We start from the raw sequence: 21,787 nt of genomic DNA on the forward strand, positions 1-21,787 counted from the left end.
TACAGTCGAAATATTATGAAGCCGCTGTTTCCATCAGACACAAAATACATTACAATTATTAGAGAACCGTGGAGCCATTTTCAATCCACATTTTACTATTTCAAAGTACATGTTATTACAGATATGAATAACGCTTTAGATCCATTGGTAGAGTATCTAAAACAAATACGAAAATACGAAGCCATCTATAAACATCACAACTCATATCCTTACCGCTACTGCATCCCTGACGGGTTTTCTGTGACTAAGAATTTAATGTCGCATTGTTTAGGGATGCCATTAGGTTTCCCAGAAAATCGGACTGACATTTCCCATAATGAGGCATCGGTGTATACATACCTCAAACAACTGGATGGGGAGTTCGGACTTGTCATGATAATGGAATACTTTGATGAATCAATGATATTTCTGAAGAAACTAATGAGATGGTCATTTAAAGATATTGTTTATGAGAAAGTGAATGTTGGTAATTATTCAACTGAACCTTACCCAGATTACATTAAAGATATCCATAAAAAGTGGAGTTCTGTTGACTATTTACTGTATGACCATTTCCGTAAAAAAATGGAGTTGAAAATAAGAAATGGAGGGATGGAGTTCCAAAACGAATTGAGACAGTTTAAAAAGATTCTTCGTGAGGTTAACCGATTTTGTAAATCTGTGAAACAGTCATCAAGACTTACTGCCAAGCTAACTCTGAGGGAGTTCACTTTTAGTGGTCACGAATGTGCTTTTATGGCTGAGGATGTTAACCATTTGGAGTTGTTGCAGAAAAGAAGTGATGCGGAACTGAAAGGAAAAATTCCGTCTCATAAGAGGACCTGTTGATTGAAAGATTACAAAAACATTCTTTTAAAAGGGTTGGGGGAGGGGGGAAGGAAGGGGAAAGACTTCAATTCAGGAATTCAGTTTCTTGTGGACATTTAGTATTATTGTTTTTAAAAGAAATCATAATACAGTGTGCCATAAAGTATTATCATTTGAAATAAAAATATTTTTGGATGCTAATACATCTGTATCTTGCATTTGAAGATATTATTTGACTTGCTCAAGGAAATTAGTCCAACAAATTAATGTCCACATACTGTCTCTTACCTGCATGTATTTACTGTCGTAGATCGTATCGTTATATTGTTATTCATGTACTCACAGACACTTGTATTTGTGATGAAGTTTTCCCCATACTCTTTATACTAAATAACGTGCCAGTAATTTCTATATACAAAATGTTAAGGTCTGACACAACCTATCATCCATTATTTCAAATTTTTTTGTATCTTTGCAATGTGAAGATTTCCACTTTTATAATTTCAATGTTATATTTTTATGTTAACTAATATTTTTCTATCTGGATATATAGTTTCAATTAAACGATATATACTATGTCATAATTAATAAGCATTAAATTGCATTTTGCATGCCATTAACAGAAAAATTCAAAATGTTCTAATTCCAAAAATAGCCAGGTAATGCACCCTGAATTTTTGGTCATTAACAGGTTTAAATCCAAATAAAGAAAAAAAATAATCTATTAAGGAAAATGATCCAAAACAGCGGAACTTTGTGTGTGTCCCTAAACAATGGATATTTAGGTCTTGAATCATGCCTATGAATTTTTTTGATTGATCACAATGTTAAATGCATATATTAAGAGAGATTCTAACTTCTAACTGCAAACAACATTATCAAGTGCTTCAATGATTTTTATTATTAGAACAGAAGTAATGAAGGAATGCTGAAATCTTTTTTTTTTATCAACATCTTATTTTTATGTATTTTTAATGTAAGAGGTAGAAATAAAAGCATATTTTATGAGGGGAAGTATTGATAAAGGTTCACTGAGGCATCCCAAAAAAACTTCATTCAAAGTTTCTCATTTAAATGTGTGCAGATTAACAATTAACAGTGTAAAAAAAAAAATACATAATTTTCCTAAACCTTTAGAGCTGAGAAACAGGGTGATCACAAGAGATAAAAGTACAGTGATGTCGATACATTGGTGTGAGAGCGAGATTGTGTGGTATTACTGGATCAATGAGAGCTAAGCTGATGCACCGGAGAAGACACTGGTTAATAAATATATTTCAGATCTGTGACATACTGGGGAAAGACGGTGACAAAATATTTCTTCAAGGCATTTATGCGAGTCAGACAAAATGATGTGGACCTGTTTTTTCAGCTGAGAGCTAACTTTCTAAATTGCAGTAATTCACTCACATTATGAACTCGCAGAGATACCTAAAATGTAACCAGGCCATGGGGATTTACCGGTAGTTTAAAATTTTGTTTTGAATATATATCTTGGTGACATATATGAGATATATATTTTTTCTCGAATGAGTGAGCAGATTTTGGCATTGACAGATTTGCATACTTTTGATATTATGATAGTCCTGCATTATATTCTGTGACTGCAAGACGTGAAAAGTTTATGAACTCTGGAGATGATATGTATTCTGTGTGAGGGCTAGATGATGAAAATTGCTATGCTCCTATGGAGGAAGAGACTGAAAATCATCATGCTCCTCATGCTCTTTTTTACAGCATTAGTTTACTTTTTAAATGTTTCCTTTTTAGTCCTTGACTGTACCAATGCAAATGTTAATAGAAAAAGGGCAAGCTTCCGTGAGAGTGATGTGGAAAGGGGACACAGCTGCACAGAGAAGACCAATTTTGTCTTTATCAAGTGCATGAAGTGTGCAACAGAAACTATGGGGACAATAATCAGAAGGTTTGGTCTTGTGCGGAACTTAAATTTTGTTGTACCAGTGAAAAACAATATCTATTTAGGATGGCCTTTTGTAATTGAGGAAACGGATTACAGACCTTCTAAAAAGCCTTTTAACATTTTAATGGAGCATGCAGTTTATAACAGCACAAAAATGGAGAAAATGATGCCAAATAATGCTGTGTATATAACCATCATTAGAGAACCATGGCGCCGATTAACTTCCTCTTTTTGGTATTTTAGTCTTGGTTACACAGTAGAACCCCCGGTCAATTTCAGTGAGTATATTCAGAACATTCAGAAATACGATGAAATCTACAAGGAACCTGAGAAAAAAGCCTTCAGATTTTGCTTTCCTAATGGATTCTCTGTGGTGAAAAATTTAATGGCACACTGTCTAGGTATGCCCCTAGGATTTCCCGCGGGTCACAAGGATATCTCCATGAACGACACTGCAATTATGCAATATATTGGAGAATTGGATGCCCAATTTTCTCTCGTCATGATTGCCGATTATTTCCCAGAATCATTAGTTTTGTTGAAACACTTGATGTGTTGGACATTCAAGGACATTCTGTATCATAGCAGTAATGTCAGAAATCATAAGATTCAGGAAATCATCCCTACTGATGAGGAATTGAAATTGTATTATAATTTTAGTAAAATTGATTTTATCCTTTACGAACATTTTAACAAATCTTTTTGGAGAAAAGTCCAGAAACAAGGCCCAGACTTCTTTGATGAGGTCAACCATTTCAAAGTGGTGCAACTTTTGATGGAGAGATTTTGTTTTGTTGAAAATAATGCTAATTCCAAAGGACAATTTTTGACTATTCCAAAGTCCAAATTTAACCAAGAGTTTAACATATCTAGTGAGTACTGTAGTTACATGACTAGATATCTTCTAGAGGACATTAGAAAACAATATAACAGAAATGAACTCGATGGAGATGCATCAAAGTACTGGTATGCCAAAGAGCCTGACAAAGGAGAGATTCCAAAAAGAGGCTGCTCATTTCCCCTGATATAGTTTAACATGTTTGAAATTTCAAAATCATTTGATATCAATTATATACAGGTATTGTGGAACACAAATGGGTTACATTTTTGTTTTGTTAGATTTTTTTTTTGGTTGCTGCTATCTTTTAAAATTAGATGATGATTATGAGAAATATGATATTTATACTTGTGATGTACGCTGTGTGTTCAATAAAATGTGTGTCTGAGATCTATACTTATCTATATAACAGAAATGACTTGGGAGTTGAGATGATAATGGAAAGTCCATTGTCACCGACCATATGATGCCTCTACAGCTGTGCTGGCTGTCAATAATGCATGAATGCATCCGAACAGTATAAATCTGTTGCTGGCAATGCTCAAAAGAAAGAAAGAAAGATTTATGTTGATAACCTTGAATCCATTTAAGGAGGAAGCAATTTTTATTGATTGAAGTGCTTAAATGTAAGTTAATTGAAAAGATAGCTTCTCTGATCATGCCTGTATGTAATGAATATGACAGAAGTGCTTTAAATTATATCTATTGCATGGATAATATTCCATGCAAGTAATTAGGAAGGCACAGTACATACCATCATGATCAAGTTCTAATACATAAATCTATTAACAATGCAGTCATCTGTATAAGTTGTTCTATTTCTTCACACAAGCCCTTGTTCTTTCCTCTTGCATTTTGAGGTGGACATGTATGACAAGAAATATTGAATCTGTAAAAAACGAAAATCACTTCAAAAGCCCGATCAATACACATTAAAATCCCTTTTTCTGTACCTTACAGTAAATGCATGAGTCAAAGGCAGGAGTTGAACCACTTACAGACATGAAATTTGGCACTCATCGTCCCGGATTTGTATTTTTAAAGGTTCATTGCTTATTATGTACCTCGAGAATTTAATAATCCTTTCCCCTCTAAAACGTTTTTCACTTTTGCGCCCCGGTGTTATGGGACTCTGAGTGGGTTATGTCAGGGAAAGAATAACATTGACGACTGGGGTATTTGATCACTGGGGACACCCCAAAACCATCAGCCAGATAGATTTAAATGTTTTGAGTTTTCCCTGATACACTCAACAATAGATAAGTAAATTGACTGGGGAATGTGTTTTTCTTAGGATCAAGCCGGTTCCTTTTCGCAGTGTTTGATTTTCTTATTTGGATGTATTTTCGGTGCTGGGGCTAATATTTTCTCTGGAAACGATAAACTGAATCTGAACAAGTATGAGAGGTGTTGATTAAACAGTCATTGTGTGTCTAAAGAACCTGGATTGCATTGTGAGAAAAAAATAAACAATATAATTTAATACTGAGGTCCAAAAGACGTCAGAAACCGGAGTTCTTTTACCATTGGAGGTGTTTAAAGTTCCAAGCTGAGGTTAATGGGAGTGATGTTTAAAGTATTGGTCCTATCGGAAGTATATATTGATATGATGAATGCCTGCTACAAGTAGTTGAAATTCATATCTTTAACTGCTGGGAATTCTGTTGAGGGGTTTTAAAGATATTAAAGTGACTAGAAGAAAGGCCCTGTTTTCAGTTGATAAACATTTTTGATTACTCCTTGTGGAACTCTTCAGGTGTTATTATGTCGTTAACGGTGCCAGACCAATATTCAACAATTTGGTTCTATTCAGATTAAGAAATTTAAGGATTTGGAGTCACATTCTATTTCTGGTTATAAGACTCTGAAGAAAAATATGTCGGCTCATGTCTGAGGGGATATTGGAATCATGATTAAACAGAAGTTTCACCTTGCGCAGTTAAATCTTGCCGAATTGATAGATGTAAGTATGGCATTTCGGGGAGTTTCTTTTCTGTGTCATATTTTGTTCTTTGATTGACAAGTTAAAATATTTTCGCTTCAAGGTAAGTCTGAACAATCAAAATACATCTGAGAATTGATCTGCACATTGTGTGTAAATGGATCAAGCATACGGTGAGATCACAACTGTAACTGGCAAAACCTGAACAGTTGACATAACACAATCAATAATATAAGTGAAGTACTGAGGGACACATACACAACGTTTTATGGTGAAATGCCAAGTTTTACAAGATGATTTATGAAAGTTTCCTCTGTGTTATAGGACGATGAAGAGGCTGGGGACCAGGGCTCGACACCCCGGGAGGAAGACAGAGAAGACAAAGAAGAGGAAGAAGAATCAGACGGAGAGATGGAGAAAGAGATGTTTGAAGCAGAAGGTATTATGCATTTAGAAATCAATGATGAAGGATTGAGAGGAGTTAAAAAGTTATTACTGGTTAAAATGAGATGACACCTAGTAATTTGTTATAGCATTTATTGGTCTTATTCAGTCATTTGCAGACACCAATTTTTCACTATAAGGAATAATTTCATGAGCCTTTATTTCTGGCTTGTATTCTTAGAAGATGTCAGTTATGCAGTTCTCTGAAAAATGGCATTCATTATCATTTTCAAGATTATGACTTGTTATAGTGTAATAAATGAATTATTTAAGCCATGCACCTTGCTACAAATACAAAAAAAATGCCCAAATGCATGTATGATATGATTGCCTAGGCTTTTATTTCTGGCTTGTATTCTTAGCAGACACCATGCAATTCTCTGCAAAATAGAATCCTATATCAATTGATTTTCAAGATTATGACTTTGTCAAATGTGCATTTAAGTTATAATTTATGAAGTGTTAACACATTTTGAGACACACACCTTACCCCCAGTTGTTAAAAAATGTTCATTGACAAAATGATGCCATGCAAGGTTGTATGCAAGATTGATTACGGTAAATAAAAAACCAACAAAAAACGATGCATTCATTTGAATTATTTTTAGAAATATGCATTCAGTGATTGGAAAGTCAGAGAGAGAGAGAGAGAGAGAAGAGCACCCAGTCTGTACCTAATGCTTATACCTCTACAGACTTAATTGCAACACTTAATTATGTTTAAAGAATTTGTGAATTCTTGATGTTACTGTATTAAGCTAATGTGTGGTGGTAAAAGAAACGTGAATGTTTTTCTGACACCTGTATTAAACAACACTGATACTTGTGACAGCATTGCTGAACATGTACATGGAAATCTATCCATGGTTATTATGACGATACACGTATTACACAATCCATAATAATATGACAGCTAGTGATTATAGCTAGCAGGATACTTTTCTTATTTGATAAAGAGGGACAATTTGAGGGCTAAAATTGAGTGACTTTGTCGTCTGCCTGATTTTTTTATCATATTTAATATTAATACACAAATCAAATCTTCAACAACTGACCCTACCTTTGTCAGTTATATAAGTGTACTGTGTATATACATATAATTACATGGAAATTCTTATTTTGCATTCTTGATTTGCCGTAGTTCTATAGGTTAATCAGCCTGGGAGCTGTTAGGCCAAAGGGCAGTTATACAGTGAACAAAGGTTTATATAGAATGTGATTAATATGTAGATTATTAAATAGTATTTTTTGTATCCTTAGTTGACAAGGTCTCAGTATATCAGCCAGAGAGCAGTGTGTACAGCTATGGGGGACTAAATGAAAAAGGAGATGCGCAACATGGAAATGCCGTGTCATAATTTTTATATTAATAGAGCATATGGAAAAAAACACAGTACAAAACATTACGTCAATGTCAGTTATTCGTGTCCAAAAAATTGTGCGGTTTTTAATTCTTTGAAATATTGTAAAAAAAATTTCTTAAAAATTTCATAACAAAACAGCGAGTGTTCCTCTTCACAAATCAATTAACACACACCAATTTCTACATTATATACATGCAGAACTACGGGTGACCTCCGAAAAGAGGTGTGACATTAATTATATCTGACAACTTTGAGGTTTATATGTCATGGATGTCAACTGTAAGAGTTGTTGTTTTTGCTAGTGGTAAACTATGGTACAAGTTTTCAGGAGTCAAAAAATACTCTTAAATATGCGAATGCAAGATTTATCACACACTGCTCATGCAGGTTTTAAGCTTACCGCATAAATTTCCCCATGTGTAAATAACCACTTTTTCCTAAGATATGAAATGATGCCGACTTGGTGGAGAAATGCTTTCAGTACTTTTTATGATAATTCTTATTCATGACCAGATAAAATTACTGGGTACATTGAGTTTACTCAAAATACTGTTGTCATGTAAAATAACTGCTAAGGTCTTCATAGCAATCAGAATTCACAATATTTGACCTGGAAATAATGTTTTTCATGTCATGAGAATAACCAGACCATATATGAACAGTTAAATGGGGTAGAGATGGAATGAATTTGTTTACAAAACACATTCCAAAACAACATCTATAATAGTACATGAGTTCTTTGGGCTTTTTGAGTATTAAAATTTACATTGATTAATATCTGAAGGAAGCTATTTACCAGTAAATCACTGAAGCAAACTTGTTTTTTATATTTCAGTGTTTCTATAAGCATTTCACTCTGTTTTGGTCATGCTTTTATCTTTATATTTCAAAACAGTATGTAAACTACAAACCTTCAAATGATTTTAACCCACCCAAAAATAGGAAGTTCCTGATTTGCATGAAGGTCACAAAAATGCCCATTAAAGATGGCTTTTTATTGATATCTCAAAGCAAAATGAATTTTTGGAAAAAAAATATTATGAGAGATGTTTTTGTCATGAACAAATAAGAAGACATTGAATATTGAAATTGTTAATGAAAAAAGAATCTTTTTTCATAATTACTTTTTAAGAGTCCCTGTCACCCCTAGACTTTTACTTCTTAGGACAGTACATCACAACATAGTGATTTCAAACCATTGTAAAACTGGCTATGTTACCAAAATTTGGTGTCTATCTCTGTAGCGCAATGGGTGTAACTTCAATCTACAAATCTGCAGGTCCCGAGATCGAATAAAGCACAGACTTTTGTTTTTATAAACAGCAATAGATTTTATAAAGTTGATTATGTATGCTTAAATTCCATATCTTTGAGGAATATATAAAATGGACTTGTATGCAAGTCTTTTCCAGAGGGTGTGGAGAACCCTTAAGATGCTTTTATAGCATGAATAAAGATTTGAATAGAGAAAAACTTTCTATATTTGTATTGAGACATAAAATTGATCACTTTATTGTAATTGCACTACCTTTAGGATTGCAGGAACTTTATGTATTTTTTTCCATGCCCCCACTTTAATATTAAATTTAATTTTTTTTTCAATGTTTTATGTCCATAGCATTAGTCTTTTGATAACTGCAGGTCTGGTGATAAATTAACATAGAAACATCAAAAAATTATTATTAAAAATGAAAAGTTTGCAAAGTTATTGCATGTATTAAATTTGGTTGAGAGTCAAAGTTATTGTCTTGATCTGCTTGGAACACAGCCGTTTTTTATAATGCTTGGAGCAGAAGGCAATTATGCTTGTAGACTGCAGCAGCTCAAACGATGTTTTTATTTATATTGAATAGATGTTGGATAAGGATGGGAAATTTTATTGCTAATATGGTGTAAACGGTATTATATTTAGATCAATCCTAAGTTGCTGAGTGATGCATCTTTATGATTAATTCTTATTTCAGGACAAATGAACTTGAACATGTCTGAACTGGAGCAAGCACAAGAGATGAGCGGAACTGAGGAGTATCTACGCAACATCTGGAAGACCTTAAATGTGGGACTAAATGGCTATATTACTTCACAGGAGCTGGGCCAAGTCTGTGATCACATTGGCATGGAAATGAACAAAACTGTAAGCAGCTGACAGCTAGCTCTATCTGAAGGAGTTACTGTTATCAAGATTGCTTATTGAATTATTGTCAAGATTTTTTTGCCTCTACATGTATTTAGGTTTTATTTTGAATAATTGCTGTTTTTTTGTCTTGCCAAGATTCATTCTTTTATTTTAAGAATAATGTTTATAATTCTCAGGGTTTGAGTTTTTCAAAATTAATTTTTTTAGTAAAGTTCAATGTCATTGCATTTTGAGTTAAGGTCATTAGTAATTGAGACATTTGATTTGTAAAGAATTAAGTCTTCATTTTATGAATTAATCAAATATGTGATTTCTCTCACTCTGATGACTGGTAAATGTCTGTGTTGTGTAGGAGCTGCAGCAATTGTTTGACAGACTTGACACAGATAGTGACGGACGCATCAGCTTCGATGACTTCGTGGGCGGTGTCTTCCAACACAACAGCGGTGGTGCCTCTTCTGGTCAGTCTCGGAGTAGGGTGGGCACCCCACGCTCCCTGACCCCCAGGGCTCACTCTGCCCAGAAGAAGTTCCGAGCCTCGGCGCAAGGGGCAGAGGAGCGAACAACCCCATCCCTTATTAGTGGAAGTGGGTCATCCGGACTGTTTACTGTCCTAGATGATGAACATACAGGGTGAGGATATTTATACATTGTACTTTATCAAGCAAGCAATGTAGCATATTGCTTTGCAGTTGTAGAATGAAAAATTCTCACATAATAACCATCTGTTGCAGTGATAATGCCAGGAGTTACATTTTATTAATTTGTTTCCTAAGATGTGAATCTAGATCAGAGTTTTATCCTTGACTGATGTTATGTGGTGATTTTTTTTTTATATTGGTTTACATTATTCATGATATTTTTTAGCTGCAAAATATCTCTTTTGATCCAATGATTAAGATTTAAAAAATGAATTCAATGAATAGATAATTTACATGGGCAGGTGTTTTGTTAAAATCAATTGGTTTTATCAGTTTTGAAGTTTATCATTAATCTTTTTAAAACATGTAACCTATGTGATAAAAAAAAAATCCTTCAAAAGTTCACTTATTTGACATTCTATCAAATCTTGTTAAATGATAAAGATGCTGATTGTCAGCAGTATGAATGACTTAACCTTTTACTATTATATTTCATAGGTTTGCTATGCCAGACAGCATAATTGATTTGTGGGAAAAGTACAATGTTACAAATGGTGCTGATATTATTCTTGTAAGTAAATATATGGAAGACTCTCTCTCTCTCTCTCTCTCTCTCTCTCTCTTATGAAAGGAACTTTATGGTTTTTCAGACCTTACCCAATTGCACTAGAATTGAAAGAATTTTTCATGTTATGTGACCTGTGTGTGTTCCAGGCCCTGGGCTTTGATTTGGTGACAAGGATAAACCTCTGTGACCTCTCCTATCTTCTGGAACAAGAAATGATGGCAGCAGATGAGGAGAATGCCATATTTCAAGCTGCATTTGCCTCCTATCAACAGGAAATCATACATCTGAAGTAATTCAATTTAAAATTGTTGGTACATGTATAATAAAGTAATTTATACCTTTGTTAAGGAATACCGGTATACTCTGGTTTCATAAATATTTGTCAGCATCATTTTTCCTGGATTTAGCCATATCGCTTTGTTTAGGACACTAAAATTTTTGACATTAGTTCGATCAATAAGGTTTATTGTCACTTTTCCGACACTTTGACGTACATTAATGTGTAAAGATTAACACAACAATGAAATCCAAAATGGGTTGTCAACAAATACATATTAAACCATAGTAATTGATGGCAGGAAGAGAGATAACTCCTTTGGTGTTTCAGATCTTCTCTAGAGCAGCAAGTCTGGGCTACAGAAAAACTTAAGCAGGATTTGACAGAAGCTAATGCTCGGAATGCACTTTTGGCCAAAGAAGTGGATGAGAGACACCTGCAAATTGAGCAGTCCACAGAGAAGAAACTGAGGTAGGACACCTTTCTGAACATTTATAATGTTTATACATGTGTTTGTTAGAGCACTGAATTCACATCTTTATTCAAGTATCGTACCTTATCATATCATCCGAGTCACTTAGGTGACCTATCGCTATCAGTTTTTGTCCATTGTTGTGCATTGTGCGTCAATTATGTATACCTTAAGTTATACTGTTGGCTTATTTTCAAGTACTGTGCTTGAACAGAAATTGTGAAATTTAAGATCCACATCTCCCAGGGGCCATAATATTTCGGTAAAAAATGTTTAAAAAAAACATGCAATTTTAAACAAATTACATTCTCTACTCATGGGTATCTAGCAGGCACGGTGAGTGCATGTTACAGATGGGAGGCTTCTACCAAAGTTGTGAAATTCAAGATGTCTGGGTTAGTGTTTTAGGACTGGTGTTATGCAAGAATCTTTTCATCATATAGTAAAAATTAGGGATGGGACGATCCACCAATGCACCGGTCCATCACTGTATTTATTTTGACGATATTTGGATCAATACATTTACCATTAATACAACGACACCTAAGCGAACTTTTTTTTATTTTCCAAAAAATATCTGAGCTTCATATATCGGCTATTTTTAGTTTGCGCGCCTAATGTGAAAGTACAAAGATGGCGGAAAACCTCGTAAAGTTGTCAAAACTGTTAGGAAGCTAAATCTGGAGTGTGGAAAACTTTTGGATTACTTGTTTATTAAAAAATAGTGTATATGAGACTAAAGTAATTTGTAAATTGTGCAACACTCATTTTAAATATAATGAAATAACTTTGGACATGCGGTAAAACATTGACAGATTGAATGAATTTTAAACCCTTATTCATGTTTTCATTTAGTTGCAATGTATCGTGATATGTATCATATCGCATCTCATGTATCATGATATTTACCAAATCGGCTAAGTACAGCACGTCCCAGTCCTAGTGAAAATGCATTTCTAAATAAAATTGTATTAGCTAGCAGTCTAATTGTAAAGATATGGATAAGCAAGGGGGACCTTACTAGATTGTAAACAGGTGGCCCTTTGTTGTTGGGTTCTGACTCTAATAATGAAATGAAATGCGCATAAGTGCATTTGTATTTCTAAAATACTTCCCTTCTCTAAATTCTTTGTGATGGGAATTGAACAGAAATAGAGAACAGCTTTTTACAAGTTTGACATATGCCATCTTCCAAGTTATAACACCTCTTCTCAAAGTCCCTCCTATCTTGAAAACTATTGAGATATGACACTCTAACTAATATATTCATCTATTTATAGATTGTAACCAATTAAATAATGTATGAGACATTTTATGACTTAAACGCTATTCTATCATGAATCTTTATCAGTTCAATATGATACTCAGGTGACTGTTGTGGCCCGTAGGCCTCTTGTTTTCTTGTACACATTCTCTAACACATATGTTTAGGAGAATTCTGATTCAGATCACAGAAACTTACTAGTAAGTACAGAGGGATTCAGAATGACTTCATTAGATCCCCCAAACCATCGTCCTGTAATAGATATTTACCTTTTAGTTGTAATGAATGCTCTGCGAATGATAAACCATTTTCATTTGGGATTAAGGTTATTAGTTTTTAATTTGATTTCAGTTTCTTTTTGTTTTGTTTTCAGATTGAATGAATGGGTGTTAGTAGTATTTTGCTTTGATCATTCTGTAGTTATGATAAACTACAGAACTTACAGAACTGGCATATCTGGTTTACCGTAAACTAGCCTTTTGTTTGCATGCATGAAAGATGCTGTTGCAAATAGTTCTTGTTCAAAACCTAATTGTATTTGTTTAAATCAATCAATATATGATTAGGGGCAGTCATAAATTTAGTCACTTTGCAGTTTCCACAGGCTACTGCAATTGCAAAATAGCGTCGCAGGAATTAAACACAGGTTTACTGTTTATAATTGTTATGATAAAGTGGTGGGTTGATGTAGAAGTAGTTAGAGTTTTATGATTAATACTGTATAAAGGAAAATATTCACCACCTTTTTATTTTCGGCCCTTTTGCTCTTGTTGTCAGCAGGCAATTTATAATTTAAGACTAGGTTAATTCCTATGTCTTAAAATATCTTTCTGTAAACACAACTTTGTCTGGGCTAAACTGTTTACAAGAGAAAAAGGGTGAAAATAACACAGGGAAAAATTGACCTTGTGTACAGTATACAATTATTATGGTATGATACCCAGAAATTTGGTTCCCACCCCATGTCCCCCCCCCTCCCCCCCCCCCCCCCCCCCCCCCCCCCCACAACCAAACAATATGATTTGATAAGAGCAGACTACTGATACATGATGTCAAAAAACTTATAAAACTTATCGATAGCAAAGCTACTCAAATCTAATTTGTCTGTCAAATTAATCTTGTTATTTTTCAGAATTGAAAATCTAATGCCATTTGCATTTAATTTACCTTGAAATTCCCCAAACTCTTTGTACATATAAATTCATGAAACTCAGATTTACACCAAGTCAATGGAGTTTAAAGCCCAACATCTTTACTTCCAATCTTTATGATGGGAAGTTGTAATTATTCTATAAACATACTTGATAAATCCATTGCCAAAGGTAAACAAGTCAGAGTATGCATGCCCTCTGTCTTATAGCTGTGACCAGGTATAGATAAGTCTACTCTGTGCTCAGATCAGCAGGTAATTGGACTGTCAATATTTGCATTTTTCTGCAAAAGGGAATAAGCTCGTTTCTTTTGTACTTGTCTTCATAAAGGTGTAATTTAATGCTGAGTTATCTGGGATTTGCGATGAGATTTAAAAAAATTGACACTAATAATTTGTATAAATGCAGCATTAGATGTATCAGTAGTTTGTGATTTCTGGTGTAAGTCTTGCTGTCAGATGACAATTCAAGGTAAGCACTTTTCTGTCCTAACTCCTGTTTTATATTCTGTAGTTCAAGTATGTAATAATATTGCAGTAAGGGTGGGGCTGCTGTGGAAGAGGGGGTAGGGTTACCAAATGTATCGAAAGTTATTACATTGGTCAGATTCCTTATTAAAGTTTCATCCAGTTGATTTCATCAACATTTCATGAAATACTCCAAGTGTTATCAATATACATTTATTATAATAATAAATGAGCAAAACAAAACGAAAAAGGAGAAAATTTTTCACCCCGTTGAATTGAAGCTGTTTACATTATAAACAGAAAACAATATCATTGTACTTAAATGTGATCCTAAAGATCATTATTGATTTTTATTGATATCTAATCAGTTCCATAGAGAAGAAATACCAAGAGCAGTTAAAGGTCCTCCAGTCTGAGCTGGAACAGGAAAGGGGACAGAACAGCACCCTGAGGAACAGACTGGACTCAGAGAAAGAGAAGATTGAGGAGGAGGAGAAATCTCTGAGGCTCAGGCTGATGGCCAGTCAAAAGGTGAGGACAGGGCTTCTGTTGTATCATAAATTTCTGAGACTGCTGCTAATTGCTAGTCTAAGGTGAGGACCGAGCTTCTATTGAGTAATAAATCCCTGAGGCTTAGGCTGACGGTGGGTCAAAATATGAGGACCAGGTTTAAAAGAATTATAAAACTCTAAGATTCTGGCTGCTGGCTAAAAGGTGAGGACTATGCTTCTAGTGCATCATTAATCCAGTAGATATAAGGACTTTATTTTGATAGTTTTGCTTTTTAAGTAATCACTTTCGATTGTATTGTTTTCAGGATATGGAAAAAATGGAGAGAGAGATGATTGAGACTAGTGAGAAGCTGGCAGAGAGCGAGAAGTTAAACTCAAAGTTACAGAAAGACTTGGGAAGGGTCGTAGAACTACAACAAAAGGTCAGCCAAAACACCAGTCACATCAAGGTCATCATAGTCTATGAGGAGTTGTAATGGCACTGACTTGTAGAAAGTAGCATTGCCCATCATACATGTATAATTGAATGTTTTCAACAGAAGTTTATCTAATTTAAGAAACTCATTCTGAAAATATACACTCAAATAAATATGGATATAGCAAAATACCAGGGACAAGCAATGAAGGTTGATTTGTAAATTCATAGCTTTTGGGATTCTGTAACATTATTATGATTGTCTTTATTTGTTCCTCCACAGTGGGAGGAGTATGAAGCCTCAGACCTGATGACGCCTGACCAACAAAGGGCTCACTTGGACAAACTCACAAAAACTACCTCAGAAAACCAGGTATGTTGGTCAATTCATTTACTACACCTAATGCTAAAAATGTCTATGATATTGGAAGAAATGTCTGGAGAACTGTTAGATAAAAACTTGTAGATGTTAATCAATGGTGACTGCAGTTTATCATTTTGCAAAACCTTTTTCATTTTGACCTTTCAGAAACTCAAAGACATGAATGACGAGCTGACAGCCCAGGTTCTCGAGCTTCAACAGCAGGTCCACAGCCGCAATAAAAGTGAGCACTCGGGCAGCCAGACCCCCCACTTTGGGTCACGTATCCCCATCAGGGAGGGGTCCTTCTTGTCAGACTATGTTAAGACCAAGCGAGGAGTTCGCTCCTCAGTGTCCTCAGGTAAAATGTCTCAACTTGTCACCATCCACCTGTAGATGTGGACTAACAGATATACCTGGGATGTTGTGACTTTTCTCTGGCTTGTATGTATATATATACAGTATACACCCCTCTTTCTATCCGCACTGGTCATTCCTTGATTAATCGGTGTATAAACGGTTGTTTACAGATTTCAGCAAATGTAATGTATATGAACATTTGTATTCCTTCAGACTTCTCTGTTTCTGCATTTTCAGATACATACATATATGTATTCTGAAGCATTCTCTATTATTTTCTTTAATATTTGATAAGATGTATTCTTAACGCAGCACCAAGTATATAAGATCTGCCTATCATGATTACTAGTTATTTCTATAAGTCAATGATCTGCTTTTACCATTGGTAACTTCCAAAATTCTTCATTTATGAATATTACTCACTCTGTATTTTTGCAAGCATTTGTAAATACTCTTTGCAAAGCATTTTTACTGCAAATATGCATTTGATATAAAGAATTTGTTTTTGCTTAATATGATAATTACTTCCAGCTAAATATTATTTGTTTGCAATTATATAAACATGAAATTTTTTTTTTTGAATTTGACATTCTTCAATGAATAACTTAAAAATGGTCCAATATAAATGACCTTGATATCTGATTAACAGAGAACTCGGAGGACGAGGGCCTTCACATTCCTAATCACCCAGGGCGGGTACGTCGACGGCTCCCTCCAGCCCCTGCTGATGATGACGACACTTGCAGTAAGTGCAAAATTATACTCCGTGTCTGAATCATTTTTTGCATGCTGCTTTTTTTTTCTTTCCTAAAACCAGCTTAAATATTTATACTCAAAGGATTTAGTTTAGGAAGTTTTATGATCTTGCTTTGGTCTGTATCCTGAATGTTTGTAGGTGTGAGCAGCATTCAGAGTGACAGGGACTACATTGAGATCCTGAAGAAGGAAATCACCGACCTGAAGATCCACCAGGAGCGGGAGAAGAAGGACCTGGAGCTCAGTCACAGAAGCGAGATCCTCCTGCTGGAGGAGAAGTTCCAGGCCGAAAAAGACCAGCTGCAACAGAAGTTTAAGGAGGAACAGGTTAGTCATACAGTCTGAGTAATTATTTAGTTCAGCTACTGACTGATGGCAGTGGTCACTCATAGACCCTTTCTTAGTATCTGGGGTACTGCTATTTGCAGGACAAATCGAACAATTTTAACAAATTTTAAGTTGGTAGGTAATTAAATGACGAAGAATAAGCAATTGTTGTTTCATCATCATTTCCCAAACTATGTCAGTGTGCCCTGCAAAAGAGCAGTAACATAAGTCTATAGACTGAAGGAGTCTATAGATGTTATACGTAAGTTGAATGAAACATTTTTTCACCTCAAGTTGATGTATTTGGTATTAACTAGTGGATTCCACTTTTCTTAGTAGGATTAGTTTTAGTGACAATCTGTATATCTTAGTCTATATTTCAAGTAAAGATTAATTCTTGTGATACCAATAAGGTGAAAATGAAACTATCTCATCTGGAGTTGCCTCTCTTTGTTCATCATTCCTTATAATTCAGTTTGATGTAAAGACTTTATTTTTTGTTCGACTTCCTTTGTATAGGATATGTACTGTTAAATCTTTCATAATTATAGGACAAACTTCTGAAGGAAAATGAAAAGAATCTGCAGATGGATTTCCAAGCGAAATTGGAGGAGACTGAAAGGAAATACACTGCTGCACAGAAAGAGATGGAGGAAGAATTTCAGCAGGAAAAACAAAAAATTATAGACCGGTAAACTAAAAAGATGCATTAAAAAAATGAACAAATGGATTCCCAAATTTATTTTAATGTATGCTGTGGCTTAATTCTAATGACAATTGATACATGTAATTCAATTGTTTTTTAGGTTACAAGAGGAATATAAAACCGAACTGCAATCCCAGATCTCACAAATAGAGAGTGAGCATCAGAGGGACAAAGACTTGGAAATGAAATTGGCCTGTTCTATGGAGGAAATTCAGAAGTTGGTGCAGGAAAAAAATGACTTGCAAGATCAACTGACTTTCCAGAAGGAAGAGATCCTAGCCGAGTATGAGCAAGAACAGTGCGAGCTAAAGAATGAACTCGAGTCCACTCTTGTGGGAACTGAAAGTGCAATAAAACAATTAGAGAAGGAGAAAGTGCAATTGTCCACAAAAATAGGTGATATGTCAAAACAATTTGAATTGGAAAAGTTAAAAATTCAGGAGGATTTTGAAAGGGAACTTCAAAAACAAGAAAATGAGTACCGACGAGACTTACAGGATTTTGAAAATATTTTTGCTCAGGTAAAATATTGTTGTTATATTAATATACATGATAACTTAACTGATTTTTCAAATTATGATCCCAATTTGTTTGAACAACAAAAGCTCCATCTTATATGGTAAACATTTTTTTTTTTTACCAATTTAAGGATTTTAAAAAAATAAAAGTAACAATTGTCTTGTTGGGTAATTATTAAGGGATGCATGCTTGTGCTATTTCAAAATGACAGGGAGAAATTGGCCTGAAAGGGAAGTTAAGGGAGGACTTTTATGAGCTTCTGGAAAAACACAAGACAGACGTAATGAAAACTCAGAAGGAGGCCATGATGAAAGATCTGCAGAAGGAGAGACTGTCCATGGAGAAAGCCTTTGCACAACAGAAAACTCAAATGGGTAAAACTCTTTTGATTGATATTCAATGAAAACAAAGGAGGAATGTTCTTGCATGTTGATAACAAGCAAGGGTAATGTATGAAAGCTGTGAAAATAGAAATTCCTGACCTTTGAGTTAGAAGTAGTAGCTCTAGAGAGAAGGATCTACTGACCATATTTGCAGGCAGTTGCTTAAAAATAAATACTGGTTTTCTACTTTTTGACACGAAGCAAATATTAAGCCAAAGGTGTAAACTGATTTTCAATTAATAGAATACAAGTAGATTATCCATGATATATTTGAACTTAATGAACCGTTTACTACCGGGTACTTGTACAGATTTACATTAGCACATGAAATTTTGATTATTTTTTGATTAAATAAAATTTCTGTTGTAAGAAATTTTAACAGCTAGGTTGCAACTTAATTTTCTCCTAAATGCATATAATTTCACCACAGATAAAAGTTATGAGAGAGAGAAAGAAGAACTTGTGAAGAAGTATGAGGAACAGGTGCAGTTTCTACGGCAACAACTACACAACCTGGAGGACAAAATGGAGTCTGAAAGGGAGGCTCTGACCAAGAAGTTCCAGGATGACAGGGCGGGGCTGGAGGAGGAGCTAGCGTGTGCCATTAGGGAGGAGTTAAAGGTAAGGTCAAAAGATCAAAGGTCATGACAAAAAGATTGGAGTTGTCTGCCCTTGAAGTTCCTATTTTGATTTTTCACATTTACTATAGAGACACAAAGAAAGGCAGAGAAGGATGGCAAAGCAGGTGATTTATAAGTTTGTAGTGCATTGTTTTTACAAGCTTAGTTTCATCCATCAGTCATAGAGAATCCATTTACATTCCTAAGTATGCATTTAGAAATTGGATAACTAAATACTGATGTGTTTGTGTATTGAAGATGAAATCATGGAATGATATTTTAATTCATTATTTTGAAGGTGCATTTTTAGTCTAACTTTCATCTTTTATTTGATTTTGAAATTCATCATTCATATTGAGTTGATACAGTGTGTTCATATTTTTTTTATTTAACGCATCTTTATTTATGTAGGTTTATGATCATCCACAAATTACAGCAAAGTTTACTATTTGATTTTATTTTTAGTACTTTGTTGAATTGATTGTGTAGCATTTTGTGTTATGTTGTACAAGTCATATTACAATTACTTTGGTTTTGAATAGAAAAATTTCATTTATAAATAAATTTAATCAAGCAGGTAGAACATGCATGTAAAATGTATCTTAATTCTTGACTGATTATAACTCGTTTTGTACACAGGACGAGTATGTGAGTCAAATGGAGAAGCTACAAGAAACCTATAATCTGGAGAGGAAACAGCTGATGCAGCAGAATAACCTCTTACAACAGGAGCTGGACGCCATGTTTAACGAATTCAACAAAGAAGCCAAAACCACCAAAAAAGTGGATGAACTCAACAGAACCATCACAGCTCTACAAAAGGACAAAATATTGGTAGGCAGAATCAAGCAGAACAGGTTTTATACATAATTCAAAATTTAAAGAAATATTAGTATTATTGCTTATTCTGTAACATTCACTCATGTTTGGAAAATCAAAGACATTTTCACTTGTCTGTTTTCCTAGCTTTCTTTGTCAAAATTGTTGACCATATCTCAAGTTATTATGCTGTATTAACCTTTACAGTCAAGGTCAAAAGTAAATGATAAAGTTAAGATTATTAACCTATTTTCAAAGTCTAATTAAACAATACTTTTCATGATGACCATTACTCAATTGTTTTAGGTAATATGTGAACAAAAATGCAATAAAAAAAGGTACTGTGGAATCGTTAGATTTCATGGTGGCTCAATTTTTGTGGAATTTGTGGGTACCTCTCATCCACGAATTAATTAACATCCCCCACAAATTAATAAATTAGGGCTATAAAGTCATATTCCTCTTGTATGTATATGAAAATACACTAATTATGTCCCCACGAACCTTAATTATTTAAGCAATCCAGGAAAATTGGCCCCCACAAATTTTAATGATTCCATAGTAATTGTAGCAGTCCATCACTTTGTATCAACTAAAAACAAGAGGCCCATGGGCCACATCGCTCACCTGAACAGCAGTTCCTTGTAACATTACATTTCGTAGCATATGCTTTTTCTATTTTAAACATTGAACCCCTTTCTGGGGACCCAGTTATGGTCCGAGGTTTATGGTTGGCTTGAACAACATAAACAGTAACATAGGAATGAAAATGTGTAGCACTGCGGTAGGACCGCACGTACACAACCTGAAAAACTGAACGTAGCAGAGTTCCACTTCAAGAGAAATAACTCTCAGACTGTACAGAACATCAAGAAAGATAACTCTTGGTTCCACTACATTAGAGTTTACACAATTTGAGGATCCTTGCATAATAATCTCACAAACTGTAGCATTATAGTTCTCGAGAAAAAACTTTTTAAAAACATTTTCAATATATCTTTCTATGTTAAACTTTGAACCCCTCTTGGGGCCACAGTATTAGTCCAAGGCTAAAGTTTTAATTATTTGGAATCTACATTATTTAAGGATGCTTGCATAGCTATCTCACAAGATGAAGCATTATAGTTCCCTAGAAAAAGATTTTTCAGCATTTTCCCTATATATTTCTATGCTAAACTTTGAACACCTCTTGGGGCCCCAGTATTAGATTGAGGTCACAGCTTTTATAATTTCGAATCTACACTATTTGAGGGTGCTTACGTAGTTATCTGACAAATTGATGCATTGTAGTTCTCGAAAAGAAGATTTTTAAACATTTTCCATATATACCGGTACTTCTACATTTAACTTTAAACCCATCTTGGGTCCCTAGTATTAGTCCAGGGGTCACTATTTTAAAACTGTCGAACCTTCATTATCCAAGGTTGTATGCATGATAGTAATCTCACAAACTGAGGCATTGTAGTTCTCGAGAAGAAGATATTTTAACGTTACCTTTATATTTCTATAATAAACTTTGACCCCATCTTGGGGCCCCAGTATTGGTCCGGGGGTCACGATTTTACCAATTAGGAATCTACATGAGCGAAGGCATAGAAATTCCACAAACTAAAACATTGTAGTTCTTGAGAAGAAAATTTTTATACTTTTCCTTTATGTTTTTTAAAATGTTAAAATTTTGAACCCCTCTTGGTGCCCATCAATTGTCCGGGAGTT

At 34.5% G+C, this 21,787-nt stretch overlaps 2 protein-coding genes across 12 annotated transcripts in view; both read left to right on the forward strand.

Annotated features, from left to right (window-relative positions):
* Positions 1-21,787, forward strand: part of LOC128178566 (ninein-like protein) — a 44,794-nt gene that overhangs the window by 14,221 nt on the left and 8,786 nt on the right. For 7 of the 11 annotated variants that reach the window (XM_052845801.1, XM_052845807.1, XM_052845810.1 and 4 more), the window contains 18 exons: positions 5,833-5,947; positions 9,281-9,450; positions 9,806-10,086; positions 10,593-10,665; positions 10,809-10,951; positions 11,270-11,410; positions 14,662-14,824; positions 15,111-15,227; positions 15,504-15,593; positions 15,750-15,942; positions 16,591-16,686; positions 16,837-17,024; positions 17,576-17,715; positions 17,831-18,251; positions 18,461-18,623; positions 19,063-19,253; positions 19,342-19,377; positions 19,892-20,086. In XM_052845801.1, the coding sequence (XP_052701761.1) occupies positions 5,833-5,947; positions 9,281-9,450; positions 9,806-10,086; positions 10,593-10,665; positions 10,809-10,951; positions 11,270-11,410; positions 14,662-14,824; positions 15,111-15,227; positions 15,504-15,593; positions 15,750-15,942; positions 16,591-16,686; positions 16,837-17,024; positions 17,576-17,715; positions 17,831-18,251; positions 18,461-18,623; positions 19,063-19,253; positions 19,342-19,377; positions 19,892-20,086 (2,916 nt within the window). Of the gene's footprint in view, positions 1-4,671; positions 5,530-5,832; positions 5,948-9,280; positions 9,451-9,805; positions 10,087-10,592; positions 10,666-10,808; positions 10,952-11,269; positions 11,411-14,661; positions 14,825-15,110; positions 15,228-15,503; positions 15,594-15,749; positions 15,943-16,590; positions 16,687-16,836; positions 17,025-17,575; positions 17,716-17,830; positions 18,252-18,460; positions 18,624-19,062; positions 19,254-19,341; positions 19,378-19,891; positions 20,087-21,787 lie in introns of those variants that run through there. The other 4 variants (XM_052845811.1, XM_052845808.1, XM_052845812.1 and 1 more) reach the window with 4 other exon arrangements.
* Positions 846-3,956, forward strand: LOC128178567 (galactosylceramide sulfotransferase-like). Its single transcript, XM_052845813.1, has one exon. The coding sequence runs from the start codon at positions 2,472-2,474 to the stop codon at positions 3,756-3,758; it is 1,287 nt and encodes a 428-aa protein (XP_052701773.1). The 5' UTR covers positions 846-2,471; the 3' UTR covers positions 3,759-3,956.

The sequence above is a fragment of the Crassostrea angulata genome, chromosome 3 (assembly GCF_025612915.1).
Source record: "Crassostrea angulata isolate pt1a10 chromosome 3, ASM2561291v2, whole genome shotgun sequence".
NCBI classification, from domain to species: Eukaryota; Metazoa; Mollusca; class Bivalvia; order Ostreida; family Ostreidae; genus Magallana; species Magallana angulata.

Bases quoted from the DNA above. Each gene is read 5' to 3' on its own strand.
- LOC128178567 (XM_052845813.1), top strand. From the start codon at position 2,472: ATGATGAAAATTGCTATGCTCCTATGGAGGAAGAGACTGAAAATCATC.